At 44.7% G+C, this 17,382-nt stretch overlaps 1 protein-coding gene across 2 annotated transcripts in view; it reads right to left on the bottom strand.

The window, feature by feature from the left end:
* PLCB1 (phospholipase C beta 1) overlaps window positions 1-8,919 on the bottom strand; it is an 863,926-nt gene extending 855,007 nt beyond the window's left edge. For both annotated transcript variants that reach the window (XM_018056908.1, XM_018056909.1), the window contains exon 1: window positions 8,701-8,919. In XM_018056908.1, coding sequence (XP_017912397.1) covers window positions 8,701-8,799 — 99 coding nt within the window. In that variant the 5' untranslated portion in view covers window positions 8,800-8,919. The remainder of the gene's footprint in view (window positions 1-8,700) is intronic.

Here is a 17,382-nt window from a genome sequence, read left to right as displayed (position 1 = left end):
AGACCCAGAGTGTTAGTTAACAGTTCACAATCAATCCCATTCCATTTTCTACCGGCACTCCTTGTTCATGATAAAATGAAATGATCCTGATAAGAAACAGGTAACCATAGATAACAAAGCTTGATATAGAAAAAGCAAACTGTTCCTGGCCCATTTAAACAGTCATTGCAGGTAAACATTGTTTGAAGGTATTTACTGATAGGATAAAACTTTCCTGGGAAGGATTGGAGATATGCTAATAGCCAGAGTAAATTATCCTAATGTACCACAGATGGGAATATCGGGTCAGGAAAGACAAGAGAAAAACTACTAGAGAAAAACACATTCCAGAAACAGCACTCTACTACTATGCTTTGCTATGCCAATAAAAGCCTGTAGGCATTAAATTTCCTTGCTCAATTACCAGAGTTTTGTTTAACTGTTTTCTCCTTGGGGGCATTTACCTGCTTCACTTCCCAGGCTTTAGGACAGATAAGGACCTAATCAAGGTCCATCTAAACCCAGGATAAGTCATTTTTGTTATTGCTGAAGAAGGTCCTAAAGCAGTAATAAAAGTGCTTTAGGTTTTTGTTTTCATTGAAAATAAAAAGAAAATAGCTTTCTTAGATCAAAGAGAGGCAACACCAACCTATAGGGCTGTAAGTCAGAAGAGTGGGTATGCAGGGCTGGAAGGGAGAGCTCAGGAGCTCCTAAGGGAGGGCTGGCAAGCAGTTTATCTCAATCTGGTGCTGATCACAGCATTCATTTGGTGAAAACTGATCCAGCTGGACACAAGATTTGCAAGTTTAACTTCATGAATGTTACACTTTGATCAACAGCTTGAAATAGGTTTATTTGCTCACTTTGGAAAAGTGATATTCTTACACTTAAGGCTGCAGTAATCACTGTCAATGAGAAATTCACAAAAGCTCTTTGGAAATGAAAAGTGGACATATCTGGGCATATTTAAGTGACAGTTTAGAGGGCTTCCCTTGTGGTTCAGCTGGTAAAGGATCTGCCCACGATGTGGGAGACCTGGACTTGGCCCCTGGGTTAGGAAGATCCCCTGGAGAAGGGAAAGGCTCTTCACTCCAATGTTCTGGCCTGGAGAGTTCCATGGACTTTCCATGGGGTCGCAGAGTCGGACACGACTGAGCGACTTTCCCTGAGAGGGCACCTGCCAGCCTTCTGGGACTACCTTTGGATCCACCATCTACCGACCAGCACTGTTTCTCCCCTTTCTCTCACACAGCTTGCTCCAAGTGAATGCTGCTGACTGCCCACCTCAGAAACCTTCCCGTCTCCTTCCTCATTAATATCGTCAGTGTCATCTTGTCACCACTTTGGAAACTGCAAACTTCAGATTCTACATAATCTGAAAGTTCTAACTGAGCTTTTGTGTAGGATGTTGGGAAAAGCGCAATATTCTACTAAGGTTTTTTATTATTGTTACCTCTTTTAGCTGTGGGTTTTCTGGTGCAGAGGGCAGAGTGGTGTAGAAAGGAGAGGGTGTTACTTGTTTCAGTTCTTCAGCCATTTTCCCAAACAATGTACCCAGTCTAGCAATTATGACTTTCCAATGTCAGATTACTCTTGTGACATACAATATACAATGTGAGATTTACATGTATCTATTAATACATAATTTTTTCTTGCTAAATCACAAGAATTTTGTTAACTGTTTCCACCTCCTCTGGGCATCAAACCTGTGTACTTATTCTGTGTGTGGGCGTGGGGTGGTATATATTAAGATTTTTATGTAGAAATAAAAATTTAGAACACTTTGGAAACTGACTTGCTTTAAAGAAAGAGTGCTGATTTTTATATAGATTTTCTCTAAAATACTTACATTTTTCAAAAGGGTAAAAAATGGATTTTTTTTTCCATTTCAAATTATAAAGCATGAGAATCAAAACATACATTAAAGGAAATGGAAGAAAGGTCTAGCTCCTCCCACTTGGAGAATAAAACTGTCATCCAACACATACTGACCCCCTTGATAAAGTTCATGGCCCTCTAACTATTGGGAGACCATCACTTTTCCCAGGTGGCACTAGTGGTAAAGAACTTGCCTGCCAATGCAGCAGACACCAGGGATGTGGGTTCGACCCCTGGGTTAGGAAGATCCCTGAAGAAGGCCATGGCAACAATTCCACGGACAGAGAAGCCTGGAGGGCTACAGTCAGGGTCACAAAGTCGGACACAACTGAAGTGACTTAGTATGTATGCATCACTTTAAAAAGATAGTTTAAGAACCTACTACATAGCACAGGTAACTGTACTCAAAGCTTTGTGGTGACCTAAATGAGAAGGAAATCAGAAAAGGAGGGGTAATCATTGGCAAAGTCCCTGATGCTGGGAAAGATCGAGGGGAGAAGAGGGTTTCAGAGGATGAGATGGCTGGACGGCGTCACCAATGCAATGACCGTGAACTTGGGCAAACTCCAAGAGATGAGGAGGGACAGGGGGGCCTGATGTGCTGCAGTCCATGGGGTCGCAAAGAGTTGGACACAACTGGGTGACTGAACAACAACAACAACACATGTAAACATAAAGCTGATTCACTTTGCCATACAGCAGTAGAAACACAAAACTGTAAAGCAACTATATTCCAATAAAAGTTGACAGAAAATAAAGATTAAAACATACTTTACTGAGTGCTGTGTGTCAGGCACCACACAGAGCAGGGCACGTACCTTGCTCTTTTAATGGTACCAGCTACTCCTGCAGCAGGAGATACTACAAGCCTTGCCTTACACATGAGGAAAACGAGGTTGCAATGCGCTAAGCTATTCATCCACAACTGAGCTCTGAATCTGGAGGGTGAGAGTAGAGAAAAGGAAACAATCAAATGAGCAGCCCTCCATGCTCCAAAGTTTGTGGAACAAAGACACAGATCTTAAAGAGGAAAAATGGGCAAACTTAGAAAACACATTTTCAATGACCCCTTAGAAAGCATAATGGCGCACTTGAAAATGATGAGTTTGGGGCAAATCCAAGACTGGGAAACCTTTGCCTTTCCCTCCACACCCTGTCCAACATGGAGAAATGAGAGGGGTCAAGCTCATAATCTCCCAAATTCCCTAGCTGTGATGGGGAAAGTAACTCATATCTCACAGACCACTCTCAAATGCCCAGTCCTGTACACACACCTCCTACCACCAGAGTCTGATGAGATACAAATGCAAAATAAAAGCAAGGTACATCCTTTCAAAACACTGATGAGACAAGTCGCCACCGTAGGTTAGTTCCTTATCTACTGGCCAAGCTCTGGACAGCAAGGCCTGGCCTTGATGTTCAACTATATATACCTATACACCATTATTCATTGTTCAGGTAAGCTATTTAAAATCCTAAAAGGTGATGCTGTTAAAGTGCTGCAGTCAATAAGCCAGCAAATTTGGAAAACTCAGCAGTGGTCTCAGGACTGGAATGGGTCAGTTTTCATTCCAATCCCAAAGAAGAGCAATTCCAAAGAATGTTCAAACTACTGCACAATTGTACTCATTTTGCATGCTAGCAAAGTAATGCTCAAAATCCTTCAAGTTAGTCTTCAACAGTATATGAACTGAGAACTTCCAGATGTACAAGCTGGGTTTTTAAAAGGCAAAAGAACCAGAGATCAAATTCCCAACATCCATTGGATTATAGAAAAAGCAAGAGAATTCCAGAAAAACATCTACTTCTGCTTCACTGACTATGCTAAAGCCTTTGACAGTGTAGATCACAAAAAACTGAGGAAAATTCTCTAAGAGATGGGAATACCAGATCACCTTCCCTGCCTCCTGAGAAACCTGCATGCAGGTTAAGAAGCAACAGTTAGAACCGGACATGGAACAAGAAACTGCTTCAAAATTGGGAAAGGAGTACGTCAAGATCGTATATTGTCACCCTGCTTATTCACCTTATATGCAGAGTATATCGTATGAAGTGACAGGCTGGATGAATCACAAGTTGGAATAAAGACTGCCAGGAGAAAAATCAACAACCTCAGATATGCAGATGATACCACGCTAATGGCAGAAAGTGAAGAGACACTGAAAAGCCTCTTGATGAAGGTGAAAGAGGGAAGTGGAAAAAGGTGGCCTAAAATTCAACATTCAAAAAACTAAGCTCATGGCATCTGGTCCCACCATTTCATGGCAAACAGACAGGGAAAAAATGGAAACAGTGCAAGACTTTATTTTCTTGGGCTCCAAAATTACTGTGGATGGTGACTGGAGCCATGAAATTAAGACGCTTGCTCTTGGAAGAAAAGTTATGACAAACCTAGACAGTGACATCACTTTGCTGACAAAGGTCCATATATTCAAAGCTATGGTTTTTCCAGTGGTCATGTATGAATGTGAGAGTTGGACTATACTGAGAGCTGAGCACCGAATAATTGATGCTTTTGAATTGTGGTGTTGGAGAAGACTCTTGAGAGTCCCTTGTACTGCAAGGAGATCCAACCAGTCCATCCTAAAGGAAATCAGTCCTGAATATTCATCGGAAGGACTGATGCTGAAGCTGAAACTCCAATACTTTGGCCACCTGATGCAAAGAACTGACTCACTTGAAAAGACCCTGATGCTGGGAAAGATTGAAGGCAGTAGGAGAAGGGGACAACAGAGGATGAGATGGTTGGATGGCATCATTGGCTCAATGGATATGAGTTTGAGTAAGCTCTGGAAGTTGGTGGTGGACAGGGAGGCACGGAGTGCTGCAGTCCATGGGGTCACAGAGTCAGACATGATTGAGCGACTGAACTGAAATGAAACGATTCATTGGAAGGACTGATGCTGAAGCTGAAGCTCTAATACTTTGGCCACCTGATGTGAAGAGCCAACTCTTTAGAAAAGACCCTGATTGAAGGCAGGAGGAGAAGGAGATGACAGAGGATGAGATGGCTGGATGGTGTCACCAACTCAATGCACATGAGTTTGAGCAAGCTCTAGGAGTTGACGATGGACAGGGAAGCCTGGCGTGCTGCAGTCCATGTGGTCACAAAGAGTCGAACACAGCTTAGAGACTGAACAAGAACAGTTGTTCAAAAATGGAAATATTTCCATTTGCCCCTGGAGACACTGGGGACCCCCAGGCCTTCCCATGATTGGGCAAAAGAAAGGTTAATACCTGGCCCTAATGGAACAGGATATCTCCAGGACCCGGTTCCAGCTCCACCCCCACTTTTTGTCTGCTGTGATTGGTTAACTCCAGTGTCAAACCTTTTAACTACCACTCTTAAAGTATCCACAGCCTCACCATGACATTGGTAGGTAGCCAACAGACTATGCGGGCACTGCAACCTCTGGGTGACATCTTCTGTTCTATATGGGGGTCAGGACAGCAGGACTGGTGACTGCGGTTCTTTAGCCACTCAAGGAACAAGGGATAATCTCTTCACAATTCTAAATAGCTCCAAATGCATCATTTTCAAATGTACCATTAAACTTTGTAATGGGTTATGAAAATCTGTTCTGAGTTGCCCATCCTTACTCTTAAAGATCAGAGAAGAGGGTTTACAATTTTTAAGTGAGGTCAGATATTTGAGGTATTTTAAATTATTTCCAGCATTTATTTTTCCTCGTTAGCAGATGGGGCACACCCTTGGGGGAAGGGGGCAGCATGCATTTCCCAAAGTCAGAGCCAAAAGGAAAAACACAGCAGCCTCCCCTGCTCAAAGGCAGGAAGTCAGACTAGACAGCCTCTCAAAACGCTTCTCTGCTTCCTTTCCTTTTCTAACACTCCCACTAGAAGCAGATGAAAATGCTGAAAACGTTTCATTGACTATAATAAATTCAAAAGAAATGCATGAATGTGAGTTAACTTAACCTGGGCATCAGAGACCTTTCCTAAAATATCCCGGAAGATCTGAAAAGATTATCCATGATTATGTTACTGAGATTGTTCTACCTCCTGCTGCTGCTAAGTCGCTTCGGTCGTGTCCGACTCTGTGCGTAGGCACAAAGGTAACAGTTGGAAGAATTCTCAAAATGCAAACACAGAGATAAAATGAAATCAACAAACCAGTGGAAATATATGCAAGCCAACAAGATTATGCTCTCTACCATACTTTCCAAGTTTGTTTGTTTGTTTTTCCGACAAATCTTATCTCAGTGGTTTCAAAGTGTGGTTCCCCAAACCAGTAGCACCAGATCTCAAGATCTGGTGAGAAATGATCCTATTCTCAAAATCCTATGAAAAATGCAGATTCCCAGACTCATTTCAAACCTTCTGAATCAGAAATTGAGGCTGGTTCCCAGAGCCTTCTTAAGTATGCTCAAGTGTGAGAAGTACACTATCAGCTACTGCCAACTTTCAGACGAAACAGGTAGGAAATGTAGCACTCTCAGTCTGTGCAAGACACAGTGAAGATTCAGAGAGGTTAAGTGACTAAGCTAAAGTCACACAGCTGACTGGTAAAAGAATCAGAAGGTACTCATGGACTGAAAAATCTAGTTCTCCATTGTCTTCAACACACAGTCTCATGAATATGCAATATAATTAGCCAGATAATCAAAACTGGTTTGATCCCAGAAGAACAAATATGAACTGGGAAGAGGAGAAGGGTGACATCTAGGGAAAGGAAAAACCATCCTAAGAAAGTCTGGGTTCTCTCACTCCACAGATCACCATGGAGACCAAGAAGGCCAGACAAGGAACTTGAATTGCATTCTAGACAACTTGACTAGACATCATTGCATTCTAGATAACTTGACTCCTGGGTGCAGCCTGGGTTCTCGCCTTTGAAAACTCTGAGATTCCACCGGCCCTCTCCTTAGTCCCCGCAGTCCTCCTACAGGGCCGTCCCAGAAACTCACTGTTCAATGCTCAGAGGGAGCCCTTCTTAGCATCTGCAGGCGGCATTCAACTGGCAGGCTCTCCAACACTCTCCGTGCATCCCTCACTCTCTATATCACTGGTCCTCTCGAAAACATTTTTTTCTCCTTCACCTAGGCTATAAGGTCTGCTAAAAGGTCAGCAGAAGGGTTACTGCTTTCTGTATCACACCAGGCTCTAGTCCAGGGCCTGGCATTAGTAGGTAAGAAAGAAATATATGTGACATAAATGCACATAATAAAAATTATCTACCTGGATGTATCAAAATGCGTTTCTAAGGAAGACTGTCACTTCCAATGACACTCATATTTTCTTCCAAACAAGACATTGTGGATCATTACTTAAAAAGCAATTTAAAATCATGGCTGTGAATAAATCCAGAGCTTATACTGGAATATCCTTCTCTATCCTGCAAAGTCTCTCTCTCTTTTCCTTCTACTCTTCATTCTTTTTCTCACTAAACCCATCATCACATCAGCTCTCTATCTAAGGATCTCCAAAAGGGCAAGACTATTTTATTTGTTGCTGAACTCCATTGTCTTTGTTTCTCCTTGACACAAATAAAGCCTTTCATCTGTGGCTGAACTTATTGTTTAGATTCTACTATATTCCATTTACAGAAAACATCCAGTCATTAGACTAGGACAGAGGAGAAAGGTGTAAAGTCCATAGTAAAAGGTTGCCTACAGCATTTAATAATTGGTATGAGCTTTCAGGAAAGCTGTGGACTCAGCCTCTAAGTCCTGTTGGCACTTCCAAAATACAGACACAGACCAGCTCTGCTAAGTAATTGGATTCTCTACCTGGAATATTTAAATTGTTTTCAGACACTGGAAAATGTCTTAAGGAGATTAAAGAAAAATACCCTGAAGAATAACAGACTATAATTTACTAGGTGGAAAATCTTTTCAACAAGAAAAGATTCTCCTATAATTTCTCCTGTTTAAGCGATGCCTTAGTCAGTTGGACCTAACTACCCTTTGATCCAGCGCCTCAAGGATCTAAGGACTGACACCTTGAATGACACTCAAGACATAAATCTAGAACTTATTGTTCTCCATCTGAAGATCCCTATGTATACAACAAAATTATTAACTTAAATGTTTGAAAGCAATGGGGGGATTCATTTTAAGTCCTAGGAGCCAGGGTCACTGGAGATCCGGGGCTGGGCTTTTGCCCGTCCTGGCAAAAGATGAAGGTAAATCGAAGGAGTGTCTCGTGTTCTGTCTATTTCGAACTGAAGACTGAGCCAGCTCAGTTCTCAGAAACTCGCCTTCCCGTGTAGCCTGCAGGCCCAGCGCGCCCCGCTGACCCCTCAGTGACCCCCTGTGCCCTCCCCCGGTGCGTCCTCCCGAGCCTCCTCGGGGCCCTTCCCTGCGGAGCCCAGAGCTGAAGTTTGGCATCACCAGCCACCTGTCGGCTGGGCTGCCGTGTCCTCTTGCCTCTGCCGCGTGGGCACCTAGAACAGCGCTAAGAGGTGAGCCACCACTCAACAGTTCAGACTCCGGGGCAGCTCCTTCTCCAAAGGGGCCAAAGGAGGTGCCGGTCGGGGGCGGGGTGTGCATCTGCCAGCGGAGAAGGGCGCTACTTGTCCACATCCCAGCGATTTCCAGCGGGTGCCAACTTCACCCTCCCCACTTTCCAAACTCTCAGGACCAGTCACCCGGCAACACCGGCCCCTCCTGCGCTTCTGCTCCACTGGCCCCAAGATCCCAGACCTTCAGGGGGCGCCGGTCATACCCAGCCCGGACGCCCAACTGCCGACCCAAGGGCCCAGGAGCGGGTACCCAGCGCCGCCGTCGCGCGCCCCGAGGCCCGGGCGCCCGTTGCGTAACTCGCCCCCGCCCCGCCCCCGCGAGCCGCCCGCCGCCCGCGCCCCCGCCGGCCGCCCCCACTTACATCCTCCCACTTGACGAATTTGGTGCCCTTCTTGAGGCTGTCCGACACGCACACCGGCTTGAGTTGCAGCGCGTGCACTCCAGGCTGTGCCCCGGCCATCAGGGCTCATTGGGGCTCCGGGCGACCCGGGCGCGCGCGGCAGGGACGGGGCGCGGGGCGCGGGCTCCTGCCCGGCTCCGGGGGCGCTCGCCTCCGCTCCGCGCCGGCCTCGCCGGCCTCCCGGCCTCCGCACCGCCTCCCGCGAGACTCAGCAGCCGGGGCGCGCGGGGGCGAGGCGCCCGACCATGCCCGGGCGGGACGCGGGATGTGGAGCCTCGGAGGGAGGAGAGCCGCCGAGCGGCAGCTCGGGCTGCCAGCCGCCGCCGGGAACGGCTCCTCGGCCCCCGCCGGGCACGGCTCCTCGGCCCCCGCCGCCTCCCGGCGCCGCGCTCAGCACATCCTCCCGACTCGGAGGGAGCGCGCGAGTGACACACGCCCGGCGGCCCCCCACCCCCCCGCCCGGCTCCTTCCCCTGCCGCTTCCCGCCCCCTTTCCCCGCCGCCGCGCTCGCTCCGTCCCTCCTTCCCCCGGCGGCTTCCAGCCCAACTTTGCGCGCTGGGTCAGGCGCCGGGAAGCGGAGATGCAGCGGCACCTCCCGGCGCCCGGGCCCCACTGCAGCCGACGCCTGCGCCGCCGCCCTCTGAGCATGCCCGGTGCCCGGTGGCGCGGTGCCCGCGCTGCCGGGGGTCAGGGGGCCCGGGTTCCCGCGGGCTGGCTGAGGAGCGGACGCCAGAGCCCTGGGTGTCTCTGGGTCCAAATGGGGTGGAAAATGGAACCGTGGGGAGGGAGCGGAGAGGCAACCCACAGGGTTCTTCTCGAGCTGAAGCTCTCCAGCGCTAACCACACACCAGCTCTTTGAAAAGACAATTATTATTTATTAGTAGAGAAGGGAGCAGTTGAGAGGCTTGGAGTGAGAGCTCTTTGGGGAAAGCTCGCTGCGCCTGAGAGTTTGCAGCGCCCTAGTATTGAAGCCCCGGCATCCGGTTGTTGTGCTTGTGAGAAAGCAAGCCCATTCTACGAGAAACAATGCTTTTATTTCCCAGGATGACAGAAGGCCCCCGAGTGAGTGCGTGTGGAGTGTGTGTGTGGGGTGTGTGTGGGTGTGTGTGTGTGACAGACAGCGGAAGAAAGAAAGGTGTCTTACAGATAGAAACTTGCTCATTTAGGAACACAGGGGTAAAGATGCTTTTTGCACTCATTCAACAAACATGGCTTATTTCTTTTAAAACAAAGAAAGAGATACCCCCTTCAGAACAGATCAGATTTAAAATACCAATGGTTGAGAGGGTGAGGAGGAACTGGAGATTTCATCCATTGCTGCAGAGAATATAAAATGGTAAATCCACTTGGAAAAACAGTTTCTTATGAAGTTAAACATTTACTTATTACAAAACCCAGAAGTTCCACTTCTAGGCATTTGCCCATGATAAATGAAAATGTATCTTCACACAGACTTGTTCAGTAATGCTCATAGCTAGCTTTCTTCATCATACCCTAGAACTGGAAATCACAAATGTCAGTCAACAAGTAAATGGATAAACAAAATGTGGTATGTCCAACTATGGAATAGTATTCAGTAATTAAAAAAAAAAAAAAGGAATGGGGATACAACCACACAGACAAATCACACAGACTCTAAGCCTAGCTGGACACAGTAGTCTACATATAGTACAATTCTATTTGAGGGATTCCAGAACAGGCATTCAGTCTGTGTTGACACAAGGAGGCTGCCTGTGGCCAGGAGTGGGCAGAGATTGACAGGGAAGGAAACCAGGGGACTTCTGAGAGTGATGGAAATGTTCCATATCATGTGTGTACACAATACAGAATTGTAGAACTGTACACCTAAAATGAGCATGTTTTATTGTAGGTAAATTATATCTCAATAAAGTTAATTTTAAAAAACAAGAAACAGAATATGAACAAAGAAGGAGAGAAACAGTCTTTTAAGTGTTTGTTCTTTCTTCCTCTGCCCCTGAGGCTTCCAAGACCCAGTGTTTACAAACTCGGTCAAAATATTACCCAAAATATGATGGGGAAATTTGCTATTAAATATGTCAGTGCATTCAAAAGCTATGTATTGATTAGCAGCTGTATGCTAGATGCTATGATAATCACCAAGGATAATCTGGTGAACGAGCTTCCTAACTCCTGCTCTCTTTTGGGTGTTTTGGCTGATCCTTGGAAGCCAATTGATGAAAGTGAAAGAGGAGAGTGGAAAAGTTGGCTTAAAGCTCAACATTCAGAAAACGAAGATCATGGCATCTGGTCCCATCACTTCATAGCAAATAGATGGGGAAACAGTGGAAACAGTGTCAGACTTTATTTTCCTGGGCTCCAAAATCACTGCAAATGGTGACTGCAGCCATGAAATTAAAAGACGCTTACTCCTTGGAAGGAAAGTTATGACCAACCTAGACAGCATATTCAAAAGCAGAGACATTACTTTGTCAACAAAGGTCCGTCTAGGCAAGGCTATGGTTTTTCCAGTGGTCATGTATGGATGTGAGAGTTGGACTGTGAAGAAAACAGCGCCGAAGAATTGATGCTTTTGAACTGCGGTGTTGGAGAAGACTCTTGAGAGTCCCTTGGACTGCAAGGAGATCCAACCAGTCCATTCTAAAGGAGATCAGTCCTGGGTGTTCATTGGAAGGACTGATGCTGAAGCTGAAACTCCAGTACTTTGGCCACCTCATGTGAAGAGTTGACTCATTGAAAAAGACTCTGATGCTGGGAGGGATTGGGGGCAGGAGGAAAAGGGGACACCAGAGGATGAGATGGCTGGATGGCATCACCGACTCGATAGACATGAGTTTGAGTAAACTCCAGCAGTTGGTAGTGGACAGGGAGTCCTGGCATGCTGTGATTCATAGGGTCGGGAAGAGTCCCAGACGACTGAGTTACTGAACTGAACTGAACTGGAAGCCACTTGCTACAAAGAATCTCTTTAAAGACTGACTTGTTTCATTTTGATCATATGTCCCTAAACTGAAACCTGAGTATATTGTCCAAAGACCCTCTATCAGTGGCCTTGGCTTGCCACATGCAGAAAGCCGCATCACATTCTCACATCAGTATATTGTCCAAAGACCCTCTATCAGTGGCCTTGGCTTGCCACATGCAGAAAGCCGCATCACATTCTCACATCAGTATATTGTCCAAAGACCCTCTATCAGTGGCCTTGGCTTGCCACATGCAGAAAGCCGCATCACATTCTCACATCGCTCGTCTCTGCTCTAGAAAACAGCAGCGCAACTCCACTGGCAGCATTCCTGCCCTTCTCAGTTGTGCTTATAATTCGTCCTACCAGGCTTGTTCTTCTCTCTTTTCTGTCTGTTATTCCTCCACTGACTGCCACAATCTCACAGTTGTCTACTGAAAAGATTAGTGGTCTATTAGGCTTTACACCAGAGTGACATAGGAAGGTAAGACAGATCAGAAATATGCCCTCTAAAAGAGGGGTTTGGAGGATTAGAAATAGACTCTAGGGTAAGTGAGAAGATAGACTCAGCCTCTTCGTGGTGGCCGATTGCATCATCTCTCTGTATTCCCTGTCCCTCTCTGTATCCACACATTTTGTCATGTGACCTTATAGTGACCTGTGTATTCACGCCACTGATATCAGCCAATGAAAGGTTAGAAGACATGACCTAAGAAAAGGTTTGAAATATACTCATGAGGATAGGCTGAAGTATACTTGCCCTCTTGGATTTCTGATTATTGCCATGAGATAAATGTGTCTCAAGGAGCCATATGGGGCAGATATAGGCCCGACCTATAGCCTGGAGGCAAATCCAGTAGAACCCAGCCACTGCAGACTTGTGAGCATGACAGTACATGCTCATTGTTGAGTCTACCGAGCTGGCCAGGGACTATGGGATCATTTGTTATGCACCGTTACTGTGGAAGTAGCTGGTTGAGTCATCCAGCTAGTATTCCTGATCTTTCCCAGCTATTGCTTGTTGCTGTGAATGTCAGGAGAGTAAAGCTGTAGAATTCTGAACAGTGTTTGGCTTCAAGACAGACATGGACTGTGGGAGCTTCTTCTGCCAACAGAAGGATGTAGTTTGATCCAGGAGAGCTGTGGGATAACCTTCTTCAACATGTAAGATGAGGCTTGAGGCAACTTGTTTCAACTCCCTCATTTTCCACACCTCTGCTTAAGATACAAAACAGAAGTAGTTCTAAAGGTGGGGATTTTTGCCATGCAAAAGATTCAGCAAGAACATCCAAAATTGTGTGAGCCAGGCCTGTGATCCATCAAGTTCAGTGCTCTGTTCTGTTTCTAAAACAAGAGAAAGGTCTGTTTTATGTGACAGCACAGAATTGCCCTCCAGAATGCTCGCCTTGGGGAGTTGGCAAAGCTAACCATTATTGAGTATTCTCCATATGCCAGGGCACTGGGCTAAGAACTTCGCAGATATTCAACAGCATAACACTTACTGTGCAACAGCAGCATCCCACCCTCTTTTCCTTGGTAAGCAAACCATGATTTGGTCAGGTAGCAACGTGTTCAGGGGAAGGGGCTCCTCCTCTTCCCAGGAAATGAACTCTGATAGGTCTGTTGGTCTAAACCAATTATAGAATCACATTTCTCCTTCTCTATGGTTGGTTTAGAAGGCCATTAGGAGACCCTGGTATGCCCAGTGGATTAAGGGAGATAGAGTGTGTTCCTCTCCCTGACTCTGTCTGTCTCCATCACCCTGTAAAGAGGACAGCCAACTAGAAACAGGCAAAAGCCTGATCAGTCCTTCATGAGACTGTTAACCCTTTCAACATCTCTAGAATTCCTGGTAAATGAGGCACTAAGTGTCTTTATTGCTTAAGCCTGGGGCCGTTTTATTGTTATAAAATTGAGACTTGGAGAAGTGAAGTGACCTGCTTAAGGTTACCCAACTTGGAACCAGGTTTGAGACCTATGATATCTGACTTCAGAACTTAACTCTTAACCACCATGCTAGGTACCTCTAGAACTAACAACTCAGATCTGAGTAGTTTTCCCCTATTGAACTGCAGTGTAATGTAAATAATCCCAATTCTTCTAGAAAACTAGTATGTAGCCTAGTCTCTCAGCAGTTCATCACTCACTCGAGGCATGCCACTGTGGGAAGGAAGGGTGTTTTGATTTGAACAGCTGGCTCTTTCTAAGAGCCAGCTCTACCAATGACTAGCTGTGTGACAATGGGAGAGTATCGTCCCCCTTCTGAAATACAGAAGCCTTACATATTAATAGTAATTAATAATGGTGATGATAGCCTACTATGTGCCAGGTCCACTTCTAAAGTTTTATACTTTTAATGCATTAATCTTCACATTAACCCCAGGAACTGGGTTATCATTATCATCTCCATTTTATAGTAGAGAAAATTGAGTCAGAGAAGGGTTAAGTACCTGTACAAGATTTTTCCAGCTAGTAAGTGGAAGAACCAGAAATAAATCCCAGGTGACCTGGCCCTGGAGGAGACATTTAAATGCCACACTATGCTATCTTGAAGAGTTATTGTGAATATCAAATGAAATCATGTATGCTAGTCTCTATTACACAGTACTAATCAATAATAGTTAATGCACTTATAATTATTCTAAAATTGTACTATATTGCTTTTGTGTGCTCTAGAATAACGTTTTATGAGCATTATTCAAAGACAGCATCCTAATTCTGTGGTCTGTGATTTAGTGAACTTATTTCTCCCTGCACTGATTCTATAAACTTTAATCACATCCATTTTCATCTCTAACCTTCTAGAATTCAAAAATTCTTTTCCATTACCAATAAATGAGTTATAATTGCCTCCAAGCATCAGGGTTCCTCTCAGTTCAGTTCAGTTCATGTCCGACTCTTTGAAACCTCATGGACTGCAGCTTGTCAGGTTTCCCTGTCCATCACCAGCTCCCAGAGCTTGCTCAAACTCATGTCCATCCAGTCAGTGATGCCATCCAACCATCTCATCTTCTGTTGTCCCCTTCTCCTCCTGCCTTCAATCTTTCCCAGCATCAAAGTCTTTTCCAATGAATCAGTTCTTTATTGAGTTCCTCTATCTTTTTGGAAATAACACAGAGATATGGAGGAAAAAGTGGCCAGAACCAGGTTTCTCATAATCACATCTCGGTTACATTAAATAGTCTTTGGTACACAAAACCTTCCATCTGTGCTGCTCCATGCCCTTCCCCTGCCTGCCTATCTGGAATGAAGATGACCCCCACAGTGACCTTGAGGATCACGCATTGAAGAGACAGAGCCTCAGCCAGCCTGGTCCCTGAAAAATGCAGCCTGAAGGTCATGCGACCACTTGCACAGTACAATTCTGCAAACAAGAGTTAAACTTTTAGAGTACTCAAGCTAATAAGTAAATGTCATTCCCATCATTATTACCATTATTAAATTTCACATCAATATGAGATAAGATTTGAACATCCTAGATGGTAAGTAAGAATGGGCATTGTGATGACATTGCCAAGTTCTGACTCAGTGAGTTCTATTATCAAGTAAAACCCTAAGATGGGGCAAGGACTCAAAAAAAAAAAAAAAAAAAAAAGACAGCTTAAAATTATCACCAGTGTCTGGAGAAAAACTATCCTTTTCCTTCCCCAGGGGCTCTCGCTTGAACCCTTTCTTAATAGCACAATGGTTTTTCTCTAAATTCTATCGCACAAAAGAAAAAAAAAGCTTTCAGATTGCTTTAGTTATGTTACAAAAATGGTAGGTTTTTTTCCTTCTTGAAAAACAAGAAAAATGATCTGATATTCATTTACACTCTATTTTATCCTTCATTTAAAGTAAAACTTTCACTGAAATCTGTCTGATCATCTTAAAAAGCATTTTGGGGGAAAAAAATTAGAAGCACAGATCCAAAATTGTCTAAAGAGAGACAGTCTAAGAATTCAGTTTCACAGAAGATGCAGGTGTTAGAGTGCATGGCCCCCGGAAGCAATGCCTCAGGACAGGAAGCATCAAAGAGGGACCACTGCACCTCACCTGCTTCTCTCCTGCCATCTCCAGACCCCTTGATAGAGTGGTGAGACACCCAGGTCTCGTGAATCATTTTATCTTCTCTGTTCTATAAAGTAATGTCAGAACCCCCCTAATCCTCTCTTACTTCAAATATCAACATAACCACCAATCTTTAGGTCCCTAGGGATATCTCACCAGAATTTAAAGGAAATGTGTTACTTTTGAGCTTTTGAATATATGAATGAATTAATCAACATTAAAAAATATTTTGGCTTACTGACTAGTTTCAGATAATAATTCTCCACCTAATTAAACTGAAGTTAAATTTTCTAATTTTGAGCCTCTTCTTCTTATGGGAAGATTTCAATCACCATTTACTGGTACATTGACATACATAAAATATGGATAACCATCTTTTTGTATTTTCCCAGTCTTTTAACAAACAGGAACATGACTTTGGTTCCCATCTGGACTTCTCTTTTCTGGCATTCTCTCATTTCACTATGGTTGCTCCACCTTAGGGGTCTAAGAGCAACCTTTTCCATTATAATCAATCATACAATTATGTAAAACATAAAAAAACAGTGGGGAAAGATGCTCCTCATGGAGTCTCTGTTAGAGAGAGTCTGAGTGCCTATCCAGTATCTTTTCTCCTAGAGATCAAAAGCAAAAAGATTTCTTTGGCTCCAAATTTCAAAAGTTTCCAGTGGCAGGGGTGGGGGTGGGGGTAGGGAGGTAGGATTTGAAACCAGAGGGCAGGAAGAGACCAAAGAAAGAGGCAGACACTCCAAGGGAACCTATTGGATTGGCCCAAGTAATAGACATTTGTTTTCACCAATAGACATTTGTAATAGACATTTGTTTTCACCAATAACTTTATTGAACAACATACTCACTAACCAAACAAAATTTTTGTCCAGTCCAACATATACCTGGTTTGTCTCCAGCACTGGAAGAAGAGTGGATCTCCCCACTGGCCCACCAGAATAGTAAACTTTATACTTAATGGGGTTCAGTCAGATGGCCCATCCAGATGGTCTCAACAACTCAGTCCTTCCGGGGCTGCACTCTTGACAACTGCTCCCACTGTGAAAGTTGGACAGAATGTACATTTCAGGGACAGGAGATGGGACAGCTAAAAAGTCTCCGGTTGCTCAGATTTGGCTTGTGGGTAAACAGGTCACATCTTCTTGATGACCTCCTGCAACAGACTCCCATCAAATCAGGCACGGCTGTGTGCTTTGTTCACCTGCCCTCCTTTCTGATTCTTGCTGCACTGAATGCCTACTTGAGGGCTGAACTTGCAGCCATGAGGTAACCTTGAGAATGGAAGTCAGAAAATAGACAAGTAGATCAAAAAGATAGAAGTCCTTGGTTCTTCCAACAATCACATCACCAAGACCACCAAGATATTAACTCAGAAAAAAAAAAATTCTATCTTGTTTAAATCCCTACAATTTGGGGGTGGGGGCATGGGTTTCCGCCTCTGCAGCCACAGCCAGCCCTGACTGATACAGAAGCAAACATGAACACGCTAGTAGCTTCTGGTTCTCTAGTTTTGTTCCTCATCAGTTCTCTAAATGACTTTCAGTGCTCTGTGCCAGCAGGTTATGAAAAATGTCTTTTGTTTTTTCATGTATTTCCTCGGGGTTTCTATTCCTGAAGAAATTGCTGGTTTTCAGTCATTCCGC

Source organism: Capra hircus, chromosome 13, assembly GCF_001704415.2.
Source record: "Capra hircus breed San Clemente chromosome 13, ASM170441v1, whole genome shotgun sequence".
NCBI lineage: Eukaryota > Metazoa > Chordata > Mammalia > Artiodactyla > Bovidae > Capra > Capra hircus.
This window is presented reverse-complemented; position numbering and strand designations above follow the sequence as displayed.